The sequence below is a fragment of the Sipha flava genome, unplaced genomic scaffold, assembly GCF_003268045.1.
Source record: "Sipha flava isolate LNK unplaced genomic scaffold, YSA_version1 258_pilon_pilon, whole genome shotgun sequence".
NCBI classification, from domain to species: domain Eukaryota; kingdom Metazoa; phylum Arthropoda; class Insecta; order Hemiptera; family Aphididae; genus Sipha; species Sipha flava.
The window spans coordinates 1,621,378-1,647,593 of record NW_020272917.1 but is presented as its reverse complement, the minus strand read 5'-3'; the positions used below and the strand labels follow the sequence as shown (position 1 = coordinate 1,647,593).

At 25.8% G+C, this 26,216-nt stretch overlaps 1 protein-coding gene across 6 annotated transcripts; it reads right to left on the bottom strand.

The window, feature by feature from the left end:
* Positions 1–266: 266 nt before the first annotated feature.
* On the bottom strand, positions 267–25,871 carry LOC112684810 (liprin-alpha-1). Of its 6 annotated transcripts, none has more exons than XM_025556498.1 (23): positions 25,594–25,870; positions 24,604–24,912; positions 12,029–12,130; positions 11,794–11,970; positions 11,367–11,441; positions 11,205–11,309; positions 9,742–9,849; positions 9,496–9,657; positions 8,403–8,522; positions 8,206–8,331; positions 5,740–5,896; positions 5,542–5,663; positions 5,367–5,479; positions 5,171–5,306; positions 4,586–4,978; positions 4,150–4,289; positions 4,029–4,094; positions 2,778–3,024; positions 2,557–2,711; positions 2,021–2,482; positions 1,799–1,955; positions 611–727; positions 267–543 (listed from the first exon to the last, which is right to left on the bottom strand). In XM_025556498.1, exons 2-23 carry the CDS (start codon positions 24,847–24,849, stop codon positions 448–450), a joined length of 3,582 nt encoding a protein of 1,193 aa, XP_025412283.1. In that variant the 5' UTR covers positions 24,850–24,912; positions 25,594–25,870; the 3' UTR covers positions 267–447. The 6 variants fall into 6 exon arrangements, with proteins under 6 accessions (XP_025412283.1, XP_025412284.1, XP_025412282.1 ...); XM_025556494.1 differs by having other exon boundaries at positions 448–543; positions 8,194–8,331; positions 25,594–25,871; XM_025556495.1 differs by lacking the exon at positions 25,594–25,870 and adding an exon at positions 24,997–25,367 and having other exon boundaries at positions 448–543; positions 8,194–8,331.
* Between the last annotated feature and the right edge of the window lie 345 nt (positions 25,872–26,216).

The following is a 26,216-nucleotide window of genomic DNA, read 5'->3' as shown; positions in this document are numbered from 1 at the left end:
TACTTAATCTCACTGAAATTGTGCACTTTCTGTCATTTATATCCTTCTCATCTAGGGAATTTTTATGATTACTCAAGTATACAATTTTTTTTTTTTTTTGATGTTGAAATTAATTTATACATATAACAAACGTTATAAAAACAAATTTAAAAAGAATCAATGTTGAAAATTAATTAGTCAAATGGTAATTTTTCTCATGAAATTATTAACAATTTCCTTAGTATAATAACAATAAAAAAAAAAAGTTTCAAAAATTATTTTTCAACTCAAAAATGCCACTTAAAATATGAAAAGGATAAAATAAAATAAAAAACAAATTGTTGTTTTTTGAAATATGCAATAACTACCCATGCCACTAGGCAACTTTAATGAGTGCTGATGTGGCACAGTTAAAACAGTCAAATCCAGCACCTCTCATTTTTAATCTTGAGAGGTGGATGGGTAATATCAGGAGGCTCCAAGATCACTACAACTACTGTCTAATCTCCGTTCTGATGATATGGTTAATAATTTGTTGAACTCTGTGTCTAATACTTGTCGAGCCTAATTAAAAAAATTAAAATATGATTTCTTTTTTTTTTTTTTAAATTTTAATCAATCTACTACATACTTGTGTGTTTTGTGGAGGTATTTGGAGCGCCATAGCAAGTGTATTAGAATCAAAATTCTTGTCTAGTGCAATTATTGCACCATGTACTCCAGATTCGATTAAATTGTTGGAATATTCCTAAAATTAGAATTATTACTTATATATATATATAATAAAAATAGTAAAAAACAGTGAAGCAAGTATAAATTATATACTTCATATGTTGGTTATAGCCAGTGCTGTAAAGTATTTGTGTATAATTATTTGAATAAAAGTATTCAAATACTTTTTTAAGTATTGAATAATTTTTTAAATACTTTCAGAACGAAGTATTTTCAATGGTATTTTAAATACTTTTTTTCTATTAAATACTTATTTATATTGGATACAATTTTTTTTTTCGAATATATTAATTTTATTCAAAATATTTGGTTGGAAAAATATTGCCAACTATAATCAAAGCACGAAGGTTTGTAAAAACCAGGTTTCTAAATATAGATACCAATTCAATAACAAAATTTCTTTTTTTATTATTACATAGGTAACTGTTAATATCAGATATGATATATACCTGGTTATACAGGATTACGAGAATATCATAGATTTTCCCACAATCACTAAATAGCTGCAAGACTACACTATTTTCATTTATTAATTTAAAGATTTGTGTAGTTGTGTTTATAACCTAATAGTTACTACAATTACTTCAAGTTTTAATGAGTAATTCTAGCCAAAATACTGATGATGACAGTGATTCAGAACAGCATAATGCATTCTTTTTAATTATTTCTCTGCAAAATGTTAGTTTACTATGGCCTAATTACTCCAAATATTTTTTTACAAAAGTATTTGAAAAGTATTCCAAAGACTTTTTAAAGTATTTGAGTTGTATTTGAAATACTATACAATTAAAGTAGTATCTTAAAAACTCGAAAAAAAATATAAAAATACTTAATACTTTTTAAAAGTATTCTTTACAGCTCTGGGTATAGCTAACACTGAAATTATTAAATAAACTAATTTTAATACATATATTTAGCGAGAAAATATACGATATTTCAATGCAAATACTTTATAAACAGTTTTTTAGATTTTTTTTTTGTAACTTTTTAGAAATATATTTTTCTATTATTGCTACTTATGTGACTTCTTATGAATTGTTTGAAGAATCAACAAATGTATAATTAACGAAAATAAAAATATACACACCTTCAAACCAATACTAGTTATCCATTTAATCACTCTTTCATTAGACCACACTAAAATGTCAATAGTTTCATGTTCAGCAATGCGACGTCTTTCTTCTAGTTGATTTCTATCAAAATTTACTCGCTTTAAACAAGTTATACCAAATTGTAGACTTGTTCTAAACAAAAATAAGGCAAAATTTGATTTAATATTTTTAAAAATAAAAATTTAATATACACTAACCGATGAAAACCATCTAGCATTTTTAACTGTGATCTAAAATCACGTTTTGTAAGATGATCAAGCATTCTAGCGTCAACAAGACATTCCATAAATGTAGATCGGTATTGAGGCAGTCCTAGTGATGGTAGCCAATAGTTGCCTACCCATTCATGATTCATATCACCAAAAGCTAATGTTGAACGTAATGATTTGGCAGGAGCAGATGGACTTGTTAAGGATACCATCTCTTGAATAGCTAGTCTTAGTTTTAAACGGTGTAATGGATTACTAATTCCAATTTCTCTTTGTATTTCAGTATCCGATAATGCACTCATTATAGCTCCAGACTTAACATTAGCTCTACAAGCTGCCACATACCAAGCTGGCATTCCAACCCATAATTCTAACCAAGCAACAATAGTTGGTCCATTCCATAAAGCAAATGGAGTTCCAGCTTTCATTGCTTCTTCAAGTAATTCATGCCTAAAAATATAATTACAAATATATATATATAAACATTATAATTCTTTACAATTAAATCATTTTACAACACTTACTTTTTCTTTTTTCTTCGGTCAAAATCACCTTTTTGTCCTAAACTAGCACTGCATAAACTGGAAGTATCATCTCCAGCATAGGAACTAGCTAGTGACATATCAGAAGAAGACATTTGACTCAACATACCACTCATTCCGTCTTTACCTTTTCCTTGCTATAAAAAAAAAAAAAAATCAATAGAACATTATTAAAAATGTTAATGTTATCATTAAAAATATACCTTTTCTTTTTTACTAAAAAATCGTCCAAGAGATGATTTTATTCCTTTTTTCTTTTGAGCTGCAGCAGATGCAGACGAAGGTAATGTATGATGATATGATTGAATTTGAGAGACACTAAAAGCACTTGATATACTTGACAAACTAGTACCAGTTTGACCCATCAATGTTGGTCCATGATGCAAAGAATCTTGACTGCTGTGACGAGAGGACAACGGTGATGGAGGCGTTGAAAACCCACTGGTACCCCTATATTACAAACCCAAACCAACAGCTACTACAAATATCTAAGAAGCACTAAGTACAGCTAATATGTAATTGCGTTGTTGTATATATAAAGAAAATAGTACCTAATTAACAAAATATATACAAAAAGTTAATAGAAACAGAAAAATAAAATATATGAGGGAATATAAGTGATATAAAACTATTCTCTTAACATCAATTATTAAAATTTAAATATAATATAACTTGTACATGAAACTTGGACATTTTTTCCTTTATTCTATAAATTTTACTAATAAATATTAATCAATAATCTATATACTTCTTGGTTATTTTATTAATATTTACAATTTATAGTTCTGTAAATAATCTAACATATGATAGAATTCTACATGAAATATTTTGTTACCACTTAGATACCACTAACTTACTACATAGCAAGCCTGTGTTCAGTTGAGCCAATTTTGTGTTGATCACTTTTATTGTATTAGAGGAGTAAATAGACTTATTATCAAACTTAGAAGGAAAACTATTATCTGTGTGATGTTATAGGTTTTTTTTAACAATATTTTAGTATTTAAGGGAGTTGAGCTTTTTTAATATATTTAACATAATCATAACTCACTTAAAAATTAAAACATCATAAAAAAACTTATAACATGGCACTGATAATAAACTACCCCTTAACTTTGATAATAGATTATTTTACTTTCATATTAAATTGAACATAGATTCACTATGTTGTACATTAGTAAAACAACACATGCAAGTGTGATATCGTCTTAATAAATGATAACAATGGAGTTGGATAATTATTAATAAATTATGTATGTCAACAATTAGGTGTTAATATTTTTTTTTTCAACTAGATTATTTATTGTTTTTTTAAATAAAATATATTATTAATAAATATAAGCCTTATAATATCTTAATTAGATAATATATTACATATGTCACAGCACTACAGTGTGTTAAAAATTAAAATATATTTATTTATTTCAAACCAAATAAGTTTAAAAACACCATACCTTAATGATGAAGGGTTGTAGTTTATCATATTTAGTGTTGATGGAACAGTATTAATGCCAGCACGTCTAAGACAACAAATTAATTTTTATAACCATCTAATTATGAAATTAAGTAACTAACCTTCTAAGTTCTTCTTGACTATGAGCCAAAGCTTGAGCAACTCGCTCCAACCTCATTGAACGTGCAGTTAATGGACTAGCTGCTCCATTGTTATCTTGAGTTGATGAAATGCCCATATCATCTTCTTCATTAAGTTGAAGCTATATTTAAATCAGATATTAACAAAATCTTCAAATTTTAATAACCTAATTAATAATTATATAAAACTAGTGTTAAGTGTTAACTAGTGTTGTAAAACTAAGTGTTAAGAATAAAGATCTATTATATTAAAAAAGGATAAGATTAAAAAGTAGATTAGATAAGATGCAATGTAGGACATTTCTTCTGCACTATGTTCCATTCTGAATGAATACAATAAATATGAGAATGCAAAGAAGAATGTATGGATTGGTGACTAAGAAAGAAAATTATATTTATACTAAAACATTTTACTCACTGAATGATATTTATGTAAATACTCTCTCTGAGGTGTAGACCGGCCACTAACTGGAGGTGATTGACGCTCATAGTTACGATTTCTAGATAAGAGATTAACATGTTCCATGCTGCCAACTCTAGATTCCAGTTCTTCAGCACGAGCTTCTGTATTTTGTTTTTCTGCTTGAATTAGTCTAATTTCTGTATTAATTGCATCTAGCTGTTCTTGTAACATTAGAGCTAATGTCTGCGCGTCTGCTGCTGAAGGAGATAATGGTTCTCCTGTATCACAATACATGCCTGCCTCGTCATCAAGATCATCATCACCACCATCCATATCAACATCACTAGAAGCATCAAATGCTTGTTGTACATTAGCCAAAACGTGAGCTTGTTGTAATTTTTCCCATTCCTATAAACATTTAAATACATGCATGGGTAATTTATCCAAAACATATAAATATTTTTAAGTCATAATTTTGACAGTAAAGCACAAAATTAATTATATTTATTAAATAAATAATAAACATTATATAATAAAGATTTTAATTATGAAATGTTATGTTAGAAATTAATACAAAAATGAAAAATGTTATTAAATTACTTTTGCATGATTTGATTCCATTGGAGACATTCTAGATTTCATTGATCGACGTGACAATGAATGAGTATCAAAATTTGAATGTTGACTAGAACTTTGAACAAAACCACTTTGATCAGGGCCACCAGGAGACAGACTCCTATAAAAATTGTTAATTTTAGTTAAGTTAGAACCTCAAAAAATGTAATTAAATACTAACCTAGTTAATGCATCAGTCTGTTGAATATTAAAAGCAATTTCTTGTTGAAGCATTTGCCTTTTAATATTATCAATTTCCATACGTGCTTTACCAAGTTCTTTCAATATTTCAGTCTAAACCAAATTAAAACATTAACAATGAATATAATTATTAAATTAAATGTATAAAAAAAAACCTTTTCTGTTTGTAATTCTTCAACTAGCTTACGACACTTTTCTAATTCTTGAGTCAACATGTTTTTTTCTTCTAAAGCATGCATTCGTTCTTTTAAATGTACTTGAAGACGTTCATTGGATTCTAAAAAAATTTAAAATTATATTTCATAACAAAGAAAAATAAAAACTTTTAGCTATATTATATAATAACTAATAACCTGACAGTAATTTGTCAACAGTAGCTGATAGTCTTGTATTATGTTCTTCATTCATTTTAAGTCTTTGATTTACTCTCAAAACTTCAGCATTTTTCTCTTCAACTTGTGATTCCAACCTCTGAATACGATCTTCTGCAGTACCATGTCTTTCTTGAGCCTATAGTATATTTTCAAATTAATTTATCTATTTTAATAGAATAAAAATAGAAAAATAAAAATATATACATATATGTACCTATTTAGTGAGCATAACAATAAAAAATTATCAAAAACTAGTTTACAATTCAAAAATTTTAATTTATCAAAACCTGTATAAATCAAATAAATATTTAAATTTAAATTTTTATTATTAATTATCAGGGCTCAGATTTTATAACACTCGCTTATTATTATAGGATAAAGATAAAAATAGTGAAGTGAGTGATAAATTTATTTTATGCCCATGGGACTCCGAATATGAAATTTTATAATGCTATTTTTGTTGCTATTATGCATAGTTTTATTTTGTATTTTTCATAAATCTCATTCGTATTGAATTAAAAATAGAAGAAAAAAATTAATTTATGTGATTCTATAAGAAAAAAAATCCACTTTTTGTTTCATATTATTGATATTATAATCTATTTTTAGGTAACTTGACTATACAGAATATTATTCATTTAAGACTTCTTATCGGTTTTATTTATAATTATTTTATTATTGTTTAGACTGTAGAATAAACTGTCGACTGTCATATGGGTACATATTTCAGTGTCAGTTCTACGTATCGTTTGGTCACTTTTATAAATTATAATTCTTTATTACTATATATTTTTTTTTTTTGTTGCTATTATTGCTATTTTTAATATTTTTAGGGCATATTATAGTGCATTTTTTAATTTTTTTTTTTTTTTGACATACTATAGCGCATATTTCAGTTCTTTTTAGTGCTATACAATCCGAGCCCGATTAATTATGGACTATAAACTCTGTTATACTTTTTATTTGTTATAAAATATAAATATTTTGTGGTTAAAATATTAGTTAAATTATATAATTATAAAAAATTAAGTACACATTAATTACATGGAATTTTAGGAAGAAAGAATCACTCAAATCTTAAAATAGCCAAATAGTTTTTAATAAAAATATGTTGTTAAATATCTTATTAAACAATCTTTGTGAAGAAATATTAATAAATGGCAATAAGTAAATATGTATTTAATTAAGATTGAGTAAAAACTAATGCTATAAAGCATGTAGTATGAACTGAAACAGTAAAGTATTTAAAGTTTTAATCTAAAATCTAGGTTAGGTTGATTTGTCCAAGGAGTTATGATTTTATTTTAGTTCTAAGTTACTGTTCTCTTAACATGGTTCAAACATTCAAAACACAATTTCTAATAATATAAATAAATATATAAAATAATATTAAAAGAAAAAATATAAAATAATTAATGGTATTTTTTACCTTTAAGTTTCTATAATCATAAGTGTAATAAGAACAAAGAAATTTTAAAAATTAATCTATAATCTATAGTAATGTACAAAAAAATTTAACATATTTTGTTGATAAGATCAAATATAATTTATATGGTTGTAATTCTTATTTATCTATTCAGACAGATATAAAAGTATTAAAATTTGATCACGAAAAATAATTAAATGATTATTTTTATAATTTGATTGGACATATTAGGTATAATTTATTTTATACCAAAATATTGAATACTTTAATTAAATAATAAATATTTTAATAATTGTGACTAAATAAAAAACATTTATTTTTAGTTAAATATATAACTATTTAACATCAGAGGAAATATTTGTAACTAAAATACAAAAATGTTTGAATTATAGTTTTTAAATTATCCATTAATTAAAAACAGAATAGTAGTTTATTAGAAAAATAATGAAAATCAAAATAGTTATCAACCATTTTTAATTGTAATATCATGTTTTAAATAAGCTACAATATAGATGTTGATAATTTATTAAGAAAATAACAGTAATTATAATTTATAATTATTTATATTAAAATATTATAATTAGGCCATAAGAGTTAATTCAAAACATTATTGATTTACTATTAATAAAAAAAAAAAATGTGTGGTAATGATTTAGAATAAAAATACTGAGTTACTACTTTATTCACAGAAGGTATTGTTGATTATCAATTGATAATTATTATTATATTATTATAATATATTTAATCTAATTTATATTTACAAATGTGATAGGTTAGAAATTAAATAAAGAATATGTATCATTATAAAAATAGCAAGTTTTAAACCGTGCTTAAAGCATAATAGAAAAAAATGCATTTCAAAACTTGATAAAAATTAAACACTTAAAATAATATACTAACACTAAAATCTAAACTAGTAAAATAATACGAGTTCGACAACAGGTGGGTAAGAAAAAAAAAAAAAGTAAAATTGAGAAAAAGTTTGATCTGTTGAACGAATCTCGTACCTGAGCCCTTACCTGGGTAAGGGCTTCCATACGTTGTTTTAGTTCTTGTTCTATTTCTGGCAGTGTGGCAAATTGTGCTAATTTTTGTTCACATAATTCTAATTTTTCATGAGTAGCACGAGTCTTTTCTTCTTGTAACTGGAAATTTATAAAATAAAAATTATTTTCTGCTTTGAAACAAAATATAAAAGTACAGACATAAAACATACTTTCAACTGAGCTTCTTTATGCTGTAGTTCCTGCTCTAATTTATCATTCAAATCATGTAATGTAGTGGATTCACGTTGCAAATTTAGATATTTTTTTTCCAAGGAACTTATCTGTTCTTCCTATAAAATATATCATACTTATTTAATTAATACCATTTATAATAAAAAATGTTGAAGAGTAGATTGAGATGATTTAGGAATGTTATAAGAAAAAATGAGGCAGAAACAATAGGTAAGAGGCATCATGAATTTAGAAAATAAATAATATAAAAAAATGAGAGTAGTTAAGGTACGGTTTCTATGTCGCGGTGACCTGTCACTGCGACAAGTCGTCAACATCTCTTTATACGAAAATGTTATTCATTGATTTGCAAGACGCTACAAGTAGCAGCGACCTAACTTTGAGTCATCATCGACGACACTACTGCTCCGAGAGCAGTACCTTGCGACATGTCGCCGCGAGACATCGCAACGACTATTGAAACGTTTGTAGATATAATGGCATTAACACTGATATTCTAGGCATCGGAAGACGAAATTCTAATTCGTGAAGTCCAAAATAATACACTTCTTTACAATATTAGAGATCAAAATTATAAAAATATTATTCAAAAATATGAAATTTGATCATCATCAATTATTCTCTATCCCGATATATAAATAATTAATTTGTAGGTTTTTTAATGTTTGGCGATAAAGTAACTAAAATTTGTTGTTGTTGTTCTTCTTCTTCTAATTATAATAGTGTAAGAAGAATATTATTATTATTTAAAATATATCTATTCGTAGTGATATGGTATTATATTATATTATATGAAAAATACGTGCGCACTTGAACAAGTTTAAAAACGGACGCTGACCGAATACCAGTTGTGACGCTGCAACTTGTCGCGTCTTGGAAACCACTCTATCCGAAAAGCGTCGCGATGACTGGTTGCGGCCGTCAGGCGCGACGACTAGTCGCCGCGACATGTCGTACCTTAGAAACTGTACCTTTAGGGGTTTTTGAGCTAAAGGAAATTTGATATCCTTTAAATGGCTAAGAGATAAGGTAAAAAAAAAAAATTAAATATTTGAAATTACTTCAACGTACCTGTTCTTCTTTAATTGAAATGGTTTCTCTTAATTCATGATGTAAATTGTTACTATTTTCTTGGGACTTGTGGAGTTCTCGTTGTGTTTTTGAAAGTGAATCTTCTAATTCAGATACTCGACTAGATAATTCGTTCATTTTCCACGTACCATATTCAGAATTCTAAGTTAAATAAAATGTTAAATAATATATATTTTATTATATTACTTTTTAAGACAATGATTGTTATTATATTTTTTGACAAACCTCATCACCAATACTATTAATCACACAATTGTCAGCATGAGTGTTGATTAGCTTTTCATCTTGTGCATACTCAGTAGTTTCATCAATGTGACCATTCAGTGTTCTATTCTGACATGCAAATCAATCACTTTACACAAAACGCTTAAAAATACTCATGCTAGCATTACCCTATTATACTCCAAGAATATTACTACAGTGAAATATGATATGAAAATGACAATTTATGTATATTAATAACAATTATCATCATATTTTCTTTCATATTAAGTATTATTAAATAAATTATGGTCAAAAATAAAAATAAAAATTGTCACTTTTATATATTTCTTTTAGGATTTATATTATAATAGTAGTATAATTATATGCAATTATAATGTATATTCACTCAGAACTCAAACCAAAACTATAAATACCATTAAAAAAAAAAAAAAAAAATTATAAATAGCAATAATATTAAATATACTGTATAAAATCACTCTTACTATTTTATCCCCATTGAAATCGTCAATGATAGTTTTAGTTAAAATTGAATTCAAATTTATTGAGACATTTTTGGAGCAATTAATTTTTATCAATATAGTACCATTGATTATAAATACTAAGTATAAAACTACAGTAAAACCTCGATAAGACGGAACTTTGGTATAACGGAACGTTTTTTTAGCCCCATTTCAAATTACATACAATTAACTAACCCCGTCAAGACGGAAACCCCGCTAACACGGAAAAAAATCAGGGTCCTATGCGATTTTGTCTTATCGAGGTTTTACTGTAATAAATTCTTAAAAATGTATAGTTATTACTATTAATATTTTTTTATTTTTTTTTTTTTTGAGAAAATTGAGATATAAATTCAAATATAGAATAAAATATAAAGGAAATTAAAAATTCCAATAATTTTATTATTTTTTAATACAGTAAAACCTCGATAAAACGAAATCGCTTAGGACCATGATATTTTTCCGTGTTAGCGGGGTTTCCGTCTTGATGGGGTTAGTTAATTGTATGTAATTTGAAATGGGGCTAAAAAAATGTTCCGTTATACCGAAGTTCCGTCTTATCGAGGTTTTACTGTAATATTTAATTATCAATTTATAAAAATTGCTTATGTATGTAATTTGAAACGGGACCAAAATAATGTTCCATTATACCGAGGTTTTACTGTATTATAGTTTTTAAAGTTAATAATTTTAAAATTCTTATATATAGCTTTAGCTTAGCTGAAAAAATAATGGTGTCCAACATTTTTAATATTGTATTGATATTCTATATAAAAATCTAAACTACTTCTATTAAATAGTATTTTATTTAAAATTAAATAATTTATTATCTAATAAATTCAGTTACTATGCAACAATTTAAACAATATTTTCAGTATTTTAGTGCATATCTACATATTGCTACAATACAAAAAATAATGATTTAATCTGCTATATATTATTTAAAAATAAAATTAAAATTACTTTCATAATTGGCTGTTGAGAGGAAGATCCATCTACATTATCAGTACTTCCATTTTCTTGAACAGATTCATCGTCTGTTTTACCACCAGATTTTAAAACATCAAGCTACAAAATATAACAAATTTAAAAAAAATAAACGTATATTTAAAAAATATTAATTACCTCTTGCATAGTGCTTTCCAATTTCTCTTCAAGTTTAGCATTGGCTTCTAGAGCATATCTTAATCTATCTCTTACCTGTCCGGAAAAAAATTAAAAAATTCATAAAAATTTTATTTACCGTAAAATATTAACATTTAATGAACATATTATATTTATTAATTTCTATAATACTGTACTGAAAGAAAACATTAATTTCATATAATACACCTTGATTTATATTTAAAACTTTTAAAATATATATTTTTACAAAAAAATAAAAACTATATGGTAGTTCAAAACTTAATTATTTTTCTAAAATACTAAAAAATGTCTATTAGTTAGTATAATAAAAATAAAAACATTTTATTTATATTTATTAAATTTTATTATTAATAGTTTATATATTTTTGAAATAATTGTTTTTGTTAATTCATACTAATTTACATACTTTTTCATCAAGAGCTTTATGATGTTCAAAAAGACTTTTTAGTGCTTTTAAAACTTCTACTTCACTAGAAACGCCTGAATATGCTTGTGGATTTTGGTTTGTTTGTCTTTTTATGACAGTGGATCGAATTGACCTTTCATGTCTAGATACTAAACTTTCCAAATGTTCAAGTAGTAACTAAAATAAGCAAAATTAAAAAATAGTAATATAAAATATAAAATATAAAAATATATACTCTTGTATTGCTTCTTTCTGCTTTTAGTTCAGCTATTTCTTCATCTCTAGCAGCTAATTGATCTCTTGTCAGACTCAGTTCTTTTCTTAAAGCTGCAATTTCCTATATAATAAATTAAGATAATTGATTAATTATTACTCTCAATTAAGTATAGAAGCAAGTATAAGGAGATATATAATCAAAGGGCATTAGAATATTACTACACACTCATTTTTTAATTGCCATAAATGGAGGGTGAAAATTTAAAATATAAATTTATATAACTATTTTTTTTTTTTTAGGCGAATACACTTTTATATACTAAATTAGCATTTCTCAAACTGTTGTCCGCGGACCCTTAAGGGTCGGCACGTATAGCGGAGGGGGTCCGCGAATATGAATTTAAAATAACAAAGTATTATAATTTATTATTGTTTTTTTAATTTTTATTATGTCTAAGAGGTCTGGCAGAAAAAAATTTTGGGAAACGCTGCATCAAATAATAAATATAACATATAAACTGACAACTTTAAACTGTAATAATATAACAATGACAACTATGAAATATCATAGTTATAATTTAGTGAAGGGATTTTCAAATTTTGTTAAACAAAACACAATCCATATACCTGTTGACAATAACGTAAGATTACCTTTTACCTAACAATTTACAGATAATAATTAAAAATTATGAAGTTAATTAATTGTAAAACCATAACCAAACCTAATTGTATTTAATAATATTTAAAAATCAAAAAATACAAAACATTAATACTAATTGTGTTTTAACAATAATTTGTTCATGTATTTTTTAAAATCATTGTTAAGTGTTAATAGACAATACAACAAGAATATTTTATTTACAGTAAAACTCGATAAGACGGAACTTCGACTAAACGGAAACCTCGGTATAACGGAACATTATTTTGGTCCCATTTAAATTTACATACAATTAACTAACCCCGTCAAGGCAGAAACCCCGTTAACACGGAAAAATATCATGGTCCCAAGCGATTTCGTCTTATCGAGGTTTTACTGCACCTATGTTTTAAGTGATGTACTAACATTTTGGATCCATTGTAGGTTCCATTTTCAGAGTGTATATCTTAACAGATTTGTGGTGTCACTTAAATACACTTTGAAAATGGAACCTGCAATTGTTCCGAAAGGTCAGCACAATCATTACAAAAAATCTTAGTTTTAAAAAGTTCTTAAAATTTATCATTTCAGAACTATTAATGAACTTACTTAAATTTTATATTTAATGGAAAAACTTATATTAGTAACATAAATATTTAATGCAAAATAATAAATGAAAAATAGTTCAAACAATAATAAATTATTATTACTAAACAGTATAGATAAAAATTATAAAATAAATAATTACATCATAATTTAAATCATTACATTATACTCCTAATATTTATTGGTTTTTTCATATACTTTTTTTAGAACTTAAGCATAAAAAAGTTGCGATAGAAATATCCGAGTTAATTAAATAATGAATTAAAAACTTATGTTACCTGAAGTAAAACAAATTATAACATATAAGAATATACATCAATTTTATTGTTATTATATGTTTTATGTTTCAATTTATATTGAAAATGAACACATGATTCATTTATACAAGTTTCAAAATTATTAAATAAAAATGAAAGTTCATTTGTATATTTTGAACTATATAATACATATTATTATTTATATTCATAATCAATGCTATAAATAAACTATTCAAGGCCTATATGCAAATCAAAATCTTGAGACCCAGGGGCTGTATGCAATGCACACTCATTTTTACAGCACTGTTCATAAGCAATTTTTATAAATTGATAATTAAATATTACAGTAAAACCTCGATAAGACGGAACTTCGGTGTAACGGAACATTTTTTTAGCCCCATTTCAAATTACATACAATTAACTAACCCCGTCAAGACAGAAACCCCGCAAATACGGAAAAATATTATGGTCCTAAGCAATGTCGTCTTATCGAGGTTTTACTGTAAAAAGAATATAAAAAATAGATATAAACATATAAACATAATATGAATATCATGAGTCACAAGAGGCTGACAAAACAAATGCTGAAGACTATTGAAGTTATATTAAAGTGAAAAATACTTAAACATACTCAAATGGAACACTACATTGAAATTGAAAGTATAAAAAGGAAGATAAGATCCATATCAAAACATTTTTGTTCTAAGCATGTTTGTTTCTATTAATATTTTTTTGTTAAAAGAAACATTAAATGATAATTTTATGAATATTTTTTATTTTATCAAAGAAAACAAAATCACAAGAAGCATTTCCATATAACTTTTTTTTTTTTTAATTTAAAGTTTTAATAATAGTAAAATAATATGATGATAGTTGTCGTTGCATTATTTTTATTGTTCATGAACACACTTTTTTCTAGGAAGGATTTTTTTTAGTAAAATCATTTAATTTTTAGAACTGGAAAAAGTATTAACATTACAATTATAATTAAATGCTTATATTTGTATCATTAATTAAAATAAATGAATGAAGTAATTAAAGTTATTGTTTTCATTTAAAATTAAGCTTTAAAATTCACATATTAATTATATATTTTAATTGTTTAAGTGCATATTTGGTAATATGTTAAAGCTACAAGTATACATACAAATTATTTTTAAAATTATGCAACACCCGAAATTATTTTAAAAATATTTTCAAGGAACACAGTTGTAAATTAACTACTCTGCTTATGTATATAGTTAAATTACGTAACATACTACAACTATATAAGACAATTTACAAATCAATCATAGAATCAATTGTAAATTTTTAAGAAAATAATTGGAATATTTAATGGGATAAGATGACCTACAAATGTTTTCAAAACTTTTATGTACAAGAGATATTTTTATTAGGAGTAGGTAAGTTGATTCTAAGAACTGATATTGAGAATAGGTCACCATCAGTTTTTTTTCAAAACAAATAATTAAATCGATGTTGCAAAAAAAAAAAAACAGTATAGTACCAATAATATCATTAAATATAGATAGTATAGATACTACTAAGATATCCTAAGTCAGTGATACAAATAGTTTATAAATGATAAGGCTAATGGCACAAGACCGCAGGGGTAGGTATAGCAATAGGTATAGCATATATCGAGCATTTAGAACAGCGTCAACAGAAGGAACAACTGTCTAGGTCCCTATTATTTTAGGGGCTCCGCGCCCTTCATAGGATTTAATAATTTGTAAGCCTAAATTGCATTTTTAAAATTGAATAACAAGTGCCCCCTATCATATGAAAATTTATATGGTATTTTAATCTTTGACTTCGATATTACGTTTTATACATAGATAATAAATGAATTTATTATCTATAGTTTTTTAAGTACCTATAGTCACTGGTGGTTTTATCGGAAGGGGAGTTCAGGGAGTCTGGACCCCCCCCGGTCACGCATTTAGGTTGTGATATATTATATTTTATATTTTATATATTTAGTCTTTTAACTAAAATGTTTATGTTTTTTTTTGTTAGCGTAAGAATTATATTTTAAGACTTTAAGTAATAAATTATTAATAGATTAAACATTTTTTTGTCTTCATATATTACAAGATAATGTAAAAGGACCCCCCAGAAAAAATAAAAAAACCGCTACTGCTTAAATAATAATAATATAATAACAATAAATTAATAAACAATATTATATTGTTGACGTTTTGATGACAAAATACAATATCCATGTCAAAGTAAAATGTTTAGACATAAGTTACGTAAAATAGAAAAATATGTAAGGCGTAAAATATTATTTTTAAAAAATATTTTTTGGTTTCACGAAAAAAAAACACTGGACGCGTATAATTTACCACTGACGCTGGATTAGGTATCGTTAAAATGTGTTATAGATAAATCCCCTAATATTTACACACAAAATAACTTGATTCTACGGTTATTCTACATGTTTATACTTTAATAAAAATTGATGAAAGTTAAAATAAGTATAGTGAATTACACTAAAAAATGACAGACATAATAAACATTATTATTTTGTATCATGTTGGTAATAGGTACTTAATCTAAGTTCACAGACTACCTGTGTTACGCCGAAAATAAGTTAAAAAAACAACTAATAAATAGGCAAGTACGCATAATACAGTGTATTTTTAATTATTTATAAATCATTATTTTTTTCATATTCAGAGAAAATTTAACTATCTTTATGACGGAAAAGTAAAAGCGAATAAGATGAACACAACGATCACTAAGGCATAATGGGATTTTTTTTTTATATCCAAATAGAAAAAATATTTAAAAAAAATTACAAATTTTGTAATATAGATTTAAATCTAATTATCAACTTTTATACATTTTTCATTATTTCATAGCATCATATTAAATAATTATATATTATTATGTTATGTTCTTAGCTTATATGATTGTACTCACATGAACTCTAGCCTTCAGCAGAGCCTTTGGCTTTGGAGGTAATACAACCAAATTATATAAATATAATATATTTTGCATTTTATAAATCTTACTGTCGGAAAATTAATTAATTATTATTACTATAAAAGTTCAATTGTTGATATTATCATAAATATATAATCGATCATAATAGGTTTGTTAAGTACTGGACAACCACTACTGAGAAGATCGGTAATTTGATGGGCGTATCCGAGTAGGGTCCCAGATAATATTTATGATAAACAAGATAAACAATTAATTGGATCTGATTATAAAAACAATAATATATGAGTTCGGTCCGACTATAAAAATCATAAAATACTAATTTAGTCCAACCACTACGACAATAAAATCTGTAGCTTTAAGTATTTTTAAACTTGATAATATTAAAAAATTAATAGATCTGAGTTTGTAAAAGCTCTATCATTTAAATGTTTACCAATTGTGGACATTTTTAATTTTTTCTATCATTTAATTTATTTATTTACCATATACCAGTATTCTAATTTTCAATTAATAATTATATACCATATATTAGAAACTTAATAAAAAAATAATACCTGTGTTCTAATTTATAGGTAACTGACAGTCCTAGATCTCTAAAAATGAGAAGCGAATTTTTTTTTTTTTTTTTATGGACCCAACTAGATTAGTCTTTATAAAATCGTGGGACCCAACTGTATATTAGTTGGACCCAACTAATGTATTACCTGAAAAATATTGTGACTCAACTAGTGTACCTAGTACCTGAAAAACACTGGGACCTAACTAGACTAAATAAGGATCTTCCGAAGCCAAATAATAAACGCCTAATTTGATAGGATTTTAAAGAAGCAAGTTATAAATAAACCGTAGATAATAGAATAATCCATTATTCTATTATCTATAATGCAGGCTAACGTAATAAAAATGATAATATATTAAAATCATGATTATCGTGTTGGTGGCGAGTGGTTATGTGTGCTGTGCTCAACCACCGATGACCACAATTTTGTGAATGATACTGTCGAAAAGTTGCGACTGTTGTTAGACGTGACGTCAGTGGTCCGACTGTGTACGATTGCGTTTATCATATTATTTTTATTGATGGGAGCTCAGTAAGTTTTTTACCGTTCTAAAAAATCGAGTGACCATTTATTTCAAATGTTTTCATGTGCATATTAACACTAGCAACATTTGATTTTTATACCTAATTTTACACGTATTTAAAAAGCAAAAAACATCAAATGTTCCTTCAAATTTTCAGTAAAAACCCAATAGGCTTATTCATAAATTATTTAGAAAGACTTAAAAAAAATAAAAGCACAGTATAGCATTTTGCAGTTTCTGATGATATAAATGTTAATAAATTGAAAAATATTTAAATTTATTATAAACATATATATTGTCCATGTTTATTTTTGTTAAGATAATAGAAAAGTTAGATAAAACAGTGAAACGCAAGATATTATCAGACCAATATTGGAACTGTATTTATAACTCATATTCCAGTTTCTCCATTACTTCAAATGGAAGGAACAATGTTGTTAAAAAAAGATTGATGAACGTTATAACATAGCTATACACCCAATCCATTTTTTCAGCAAATTTGGTGAACCCAAACTACCAAGGCAAGAACTTAAAAGATGGCTATGACGTCGAAGGTATATTGTATTTAAAAAAAAGTGGCAAAAGTTCTACTCAAAGGCAATGCGTACAATATACCTATTTTTAATTTAATTTTTTTTTTTTAGACAACGATTGAAGTTGCAGAATTCCATGCGCATGAAGGTTTTTGGGCAAAATATGTTGTTTAGTGCAACTGTAGTGAAATGGACGCAAGGACATGGTAGAACGGAATCTGCTCTAAAATAAAACTCTCTACAGTTGCCTCAGCTATACTTTCCTTACCGGCATCTTCAGCTGTTACTGAAAGATCCTTTAGTGTTTATTCCCACATTCACAATAAAAAAAGAAACCAATTAACCAACACTAATGCCTCGAAACTACTTTTTATTCAAGCTAATGTGAATAATATTGATTTCTTAAGTCCAGATAAAAGTAACAATAAAATAGCACCATTAACTTCTACCAGTTCTACCAATTTAGTATCAAATAACCATGTTCAGTCAGTAAGTAAGTTAGCAACAGTTAAATATCTAGAAAATGTTGATGAGGTTGTAAATGAAGATGATAGTGAAGACACAGAAGATCTAGTTGAATCTGATAACTTATCAGAGGAACATAATATTTTAAGCGATTTAAATAGGTTTATTAGTCCAACTATTAAATTTACATTTTATTTAATTTAGGTATATCAGTATCTGTAAAGTAATAAAGCTAAGTATAAATATATTTATAATAAGTTAATTTTTGTTATTTTTCCTTAGTTCAAATAATTTCAAATTTGCAAAATGTATATACTACTCATACTTATAAATATTTAAATATAATACTTAGGTTAAGTGTGGACAAGTATCCAGTGGTAGTGTTGGTTAGCCGAGTTATAAACATGTTATTGTAGTCGTAATAAATTAGTAAAAATAAATACGATTATATAATATTAAAAAAATGTACGTAAATTTCCGTAATTTTTTTACGGTATAATTCTCATCATTATTTTATACGTTATTAATTTATTGACCACGAGAGACCACTGTTTTGTAGTCCACATGTAGCGTGGTCTGGGAAATAAGCTTTAAAATATGCGATAGGCTAGATCATTAGTCAATTCAATTCTTTGATTTACGAATAACCTTTTACGTGTTTTTTACCGCAACTCCCGTGTGTTATTCACTTAGTATTAAATGCATATAATTCAGTTAATTTGTCGATATTTATATTGAAACGCATTGAGATATAAAACAATGGGACATTTTTTTTACACAGAATTACTAACAAAAATAATTTTAAATAATACAATGTACATTCTTGGCATATAATTAATGACGAGGGTGTATATAGTCTTGACAGGGTCCAACTTAGTAAGGAACTATACATTTTAAAACATCAATATATATAACATAATAATATAACATATAAATAATTAGTTAAAAATGTATAATTGGTAACATCAAAGTACGCGTTAAACAATTAATCAATTAAAAATATAACGTAAAATCGATATCGAAAGTGTAGAAATCAGAAAATGGAGTAAGAGACTTGAATAAGCCATAAGTAGGGCACCAGGTCAACTACCGGCCTATCGATCCAATAAGGGTGCGTAATACAATAGTATGGGAAAAGGGCGATGATATACTATATTTTAGTGTAACACCATAGAAATTATTTTCCATGTGTTATATTTTTTAGTTCTAACTTTTTTAAAATAAAAAAATATTTAAAAAATTATAAATGATTTGTGTATTACCATACAAAATAAGTTTATTGTAGATTATAGAATATCTATTAAGTAATATATTCAAATCGAAAATGCGTACGCATTCAAAATCATTCTCTAAGTTATGTTTTAATTACAAAGATATTTTGGAAAATTCAGAAAAAATGTAATAACCAGTAGGTGTAATATAAATAATACTATTGATTCAAGATATCCAGTACCTGATTTTCAGATTAAGGCTAGTTTCAATGATAAGACGCGCGTTAATTGCGAACTTAGCTATTAGAAAAATCGTAATTTTTTAAAATTAAAAAAAAACTCGAAAATTTACACTCACCTGTAAAATAAATACCAATGAATGGAAAATTAAATTATATTATTTTTTTATTTTCATAACGTTATATAACAATCTCTAAAAAGATCAACAAAATATGATTTAAAAAAAATTGATACAACCTTCCATTAATTTTGAGCACGATTCTAACATAAACAGTAGGTAGCAGCTAGTATACACTTTAAATTCATATACATAACAGATATGAATTAAATAAAACCTAACCTTGCATTATTTATCTTTATCTTAGTAGAATAAATATATTTTGATATAAATCATATAACATACCTTTAAATAATTTATATTGAAGGATATCTAAATTGTAAAATATGAATTATTTATAATTTATAACTAATATAATTAAAGTGACATGATCAATAGTATTAATCATAATAATTAAATGCTTTTTTTTATTTCTCTTGTTTTCTTCTTCTCATTTATATATAGTTAATATACCTATAGTTGTAATTGTTAAGCTATAATAATTTTAATATTAGCAGCTAATAAAAAAAAAAAATAATAAATGCTGGATTATCATTGTAATTTAAACACCTAAAATGCTAATTGATGAAATTCAAAATTTTAATTGGTTGTTAGATAAATGCATAAAGCAATTATAATAATAATTTAAATTTAAAAAAATGTATAAATCTTTTTTTATAAAAAACGATTCTGAACAAAAAACAAAATATTAAGAAGGAAAGCACATAATTATAATTTAAAACATACTCTTTTGAAAATGTCTACATTTTCAGATATTTTTTAGCTTATCAAAATTACCTTGGTAAAAATAAAATAATATCTTATTAATCAAAACAGTGTGATAATAAAACTTGGTGCATTTTGACTCAAAAAATTATTTAAAAAAAAATAACTGTGGCAACTGACTCTTTTTTTTATAATAGTTTAAATATTTATAATTATATATTTAATAAAATTGTAAAATATAATTATAATAATTATAATATTTACCCAAATATATACATATCCATTGGAGAGGGACAAGGGGGACATTTCTCCCTGGCTTTTCCATGTCTATTATATATTTATACATAAAATATTACAATTATTAATTTATATTAAATATATATCAAATGTATATTATTAGCTAATCTTATTTTATATGGATAAAACTTTAATATAGGAGGACAAATTCTAGAAATCATAGATATTAAATATAACCTATTGATAATAATCACCAAGAGGCACTGAGCACACACTGGGCCCCCCCTGTGATTTTTGTTGATGTATGCTCTTGTCTAAACACCAAATATTTTAGATAATGGTATACTATGAAGCAATTAATCTTAGAATATTTCGTTTTTTAATAATTTTTTAAGAAATAAAAAAAATTCATTAAGCTGTACTTATACAAATTAGTTTACATCAAATTTATTACATATTGTTATACAAATGATTTTTAAATTTTCCTACAAATGTCTAGAATATATTAAAACAAAAAGTACAACGAATAATCATTTATTGACGAGCACAATTCTTAGCTTAAAGTTCTCTATGAACAGTTATCTGAATTAAGGGTACAACTATCAAAAGTATGTACTTTCTGTTGTATTAATTCAAATCCCACAATAATTATTCCATTAGAAAAACTATTTTTAACACAACTATAAAAATTATTGAAAATTCAATTTATATGAAACAGAAATATTATATAGAAACTTTAAACTTTAATACTAATTTATTAAAAAAGGCTTTACACATAATAATGAAAATAATAACATTTTCAGTCAATTTAAAAAAACCCATAAAATACACATAACATAAAACAAAGTAATATATTATTTATACATAAATAAATAAATAATATATAAACTATTTTATTGTAGAATATAAGTAGAATATAAGATATAATACAAAAAAAAAAAAAAAAAAAATTACTTATTTTTATCAAACTAGAAAATGTTGGGTGGCACAAGTCAAACCTAACCTTACCTAACATAACTAAAGCTTCTATTTACTTGTACCTATAAATTATTGTAATTTTGAAAACATCTCATAATACACTAATAATTAACAAATTATTGGTTTATTATATTTGGTCATTAACATTCAGATTTAAGTTAATTATATCATTATTAGGGAACGGATTTATATGTAAATGCATATTTTTATTAAAACGAGATATTTAAGATTCGATAAGAAATGTTTATAATTTAAATTCATTCCTATTAAAATTATGATACTTTTATTTTACATATTTTTACATATTTTTATCATTTTATCATTCATACGTCTTCTTCGTACAAAAAATACAAGAAATTATTTCAAAATTAGATCCAGAAACTTTTATCGCTATTGGAAAAGCTCAAAGTATTATGTAAAATGAAACATTGGAAATAATTTAATTTTAATTAAAAATAATTTAACAAAATAATTAATAAAAAATATGTCCCCAAATGATAGTATGCAAATTGTTGAATCAGCGATTAAAATTCGTAAGCGGACCAATAGATGTCGTAAAAAAGAAAATTCATGCTGTTACAGAAAAAAATTTCAGGCAATATTGATTTTAAAACAATCAATGACCTAATGAATGGCAGACAATCTTTTAAAAATTTGGAATTATCGCCTTCTGATAGTATGTACTTGAAATATGCTTTTAATACATCGGTTGATGTGAAACGATAATTTAGCCGTTTTAAAAATATTTTGATACCTAAAAGGCAACATTTAACATTTGATAATTTACAAGATATTGTAATAATTCAATGCAACAAATCTTTTTGATAATTTAATAATAATAATCATTTTTTTTTAAATTTTTTTTTCCCCACATATTTAGATATTTTTAGCACATATTTTATAAATTATACTTACATATATATGTACATATTTCTGTATTTTTATTACATATAAATCCGTTCCCTAATCATTATTAAAAATATTTTATACTTATTCCCGGTCAAATTGAGTTGGAAGAAACAGTAACAAATCTCATAGAAGGGTGCTTCATGTAAAACAATTATTTTTGTCAATAGAGGAAATAAATTCAAGCAATACTATGAATAATCATATTTATTTATACATTATATATTTCTTAAGACTAGACTTCAATTGGTATTATAAAAATAAATTATATTATATATAATCAAAAAGATACTAGTGTTGTCTATAAGGTATTGTAAGTAAATCCATAAATTATAACTTTTATAAATCAATTAAATACTCATATATTTTTTTTTTTTATAAAATCAGTCATAAAGCTTAATTTTTGATGATTATAATGTGTTAATATTTAATCATAATTAATCTTTATATGTTTATTTTCAGTAAATTACTTAAACTAAATTTTTTTTAAATTTTTAATTTTGTAAATAAATTTATTTTAAATATCTAATTTTCACACTACATTTTGAAATTTAAAAATTTAAACCATAGTCGCCTGCAGACATTAGTTCAAAAAGGTGGAGATAAAATCTTAACTCTAAAATCTAATGCATCTTAAACAGGTTTCATTACATGGTATAATTTTTTTAGATTTTTGAAACCCTGGGGAGGTAATCACCTAGTTTATACCCTTACCTTTAAATGCTTATGATTATAACTTCAATTGGGATAAGATAAAAGTAAATATATTTAACAAAGTTTACAAAAATATCTAACATTTACCATTAATAAAATAAATGGTACTTGAAAATTACTCTAAATAAACACAAGTTATATATTAAACCTTAATAATTATCTGAACCCATCTATATTTATTTGTAATATTAAGATTCTTTTCCTTTATGCTTCCAAGTAACGGTTGAATATATTCAAAAGAACTAAAAAACCTTTCCTGAACATCCTATATTTTACTGTTACAAATGTACTACCAAAAATGCATAACATTCCTATTATTAATATATTACATTAAAGCATTAAAAAGTAATTGCTGCAAGTTATTGACTAAATTGGTTGTTTTTCACTTTTTGGTAAATGGGGTGTATTCATATTTTCAAGGTATATCAATACTCAAGCTTAAATATATTAAATAACTTATTAGATTGAAAATGAACTATTTTAAGCAAAAAAATAAAGTATAATAATAACAAATAGGGTTATATAGATACATGTATCTATTTAAATTTTATTAGTTCATTACTGATGAACATTATTCCTAATAACAAATGTGTTTGATCAAAAAATATAACTTTTTAATGGTCAGGTCAGGACATTAAAAGTACATATATATATATACAATATTTAACATTTAAGAGTGAAAATATACTAAGAGGATAATTAAGATATTAGAAGTATTGACAGAAAAAAATGATTTATAAAAGATGAGAGAAGTAAATTCAGAAAAATTATAGCAAAATTAAGGTACCTATAAAGTTAAAAATTAAATAAAAATCTCAATGCATTACATATTGAAAGTAATAATAAATGAATAATAATGAACGATTTACAGAAGGCCTAAAGAAATTTTTTTTTATATAAATTTATTTTGCCAAACCTACAAGCCAATAAGTATATGTTGATTTAATCTTACCTTTGGAAATGTAGCATCTATCTGTCTTTGCAATGCATTTCTTTCACTTTCAACTTCGGCCAGTTGTTTTTCAGTCTCATCAAGCCTGATTTGACTTTTACTTAATGTGTCTAAAAGTTTGTTACGTTCTTCAACAACAGTGTCCATAAACTCATTGATACGAACGTCTTCACCAGAAAACTGATGCCGTTGACCAATATTGTCTTCGGTGATGGTCGGCATGACATCACACATCATGTTCCACATTTCGTCAATAATTGATTTGTAATAGAGTTATAACAATGAAACTATACCATTTTATTCATTTTTCTGAAACGAAAAAGCATAAGACCAACGTTAATCTTTTGGAGAAATCGATCGTTATAATTTGATAATTAAGAATTTTACAACTACCTAAATACCTAGTCCTTTAAATAGGAATCAACATTAATATTTAGGGCGTAACACAAATACATTTCAGCGGTAACCGTCATGTAGATTTTCACATTTAGTTTCTGTATTAGAACCAACGAGCAACGATAGAATACAATTGATTTTTGGTCAGGGCGACATAAGAAACTTGATAAACGTTATTATGTCGATGTTATGCATTATCAATTGAATTAGCTTTATCACGTTTGACTCGGGCAAGCATGGTGGGTATTATACACTGATGTACAATGTTACAGTAGAAAACTATCATACATGATTTTTTTTTTTTTATTTATTGTTTCATTAGTCAGAATGGGTGTTGTATGATACGGGACCAAAATACTGATGATGAAAAGGAAAATAAAATCACGATGAACTCCCCACCAAAAAGAACTCGGCATCAAGACGTGAGCAATTTACACGGCGGATACCCGGGGCGACCCCCTCCCACGTCTAGGCAGATAGCGTGAACTGACGGTCACCGTAAAGATTATAATACGCCTTATCATCGGTGTGACAATGGAACGGGACACTGAGTTCGACCGTTCTGTCCTTATCTAGAAATGTATTATTACTTACGTGAAAACGGAAATTCGTTCGGTGCTTTAGGTGTAAGACACTAAGAATTTACGCGGTTGAACACCGGCATGACGGTGTCAGTTCAATGAGTACCGCGACGACAATTATTTAAAAACGTCTGCGACACACCGAGACACGCCTCAAGGCATAGCGCGACTTGGCGTAGGCACTGTCGTCTAGTGACATGAGACGGAGAGGGACGGAAAAAAAACACTTGTATATTTATCTATATATGAGACATGGTGAAAGTTTTGGCCACTGCGGCCATGTTTGCCATTCTATTGGGGGTGCGTTTTGGAGTTCATGGAAGAAACGCCGATCGGGCGCGGCTGTTTCCATGACACCTCGAATTGCATCGAATGCATGAAGCAGCGCGCGCGTATCAGCCTGACAGTAACGATGGTTTTGCCTCTGTGTCCGACTGTCTGATGAATGGTTGTGATAATATCACATGGTTAATGTAGATCACCGATTGTTCTTGCATAATTCGCATGCCCTTGAATCTTAATTGGTTTGCAGTAATTTTAATCTTGTTTAAACCGTTTAAGGTTCCATGACCAACTGTAGGAATTAGGAACTCCATCAAAGTTTCAGTTCGATTTGTCATTAGCTCACAGTACTCT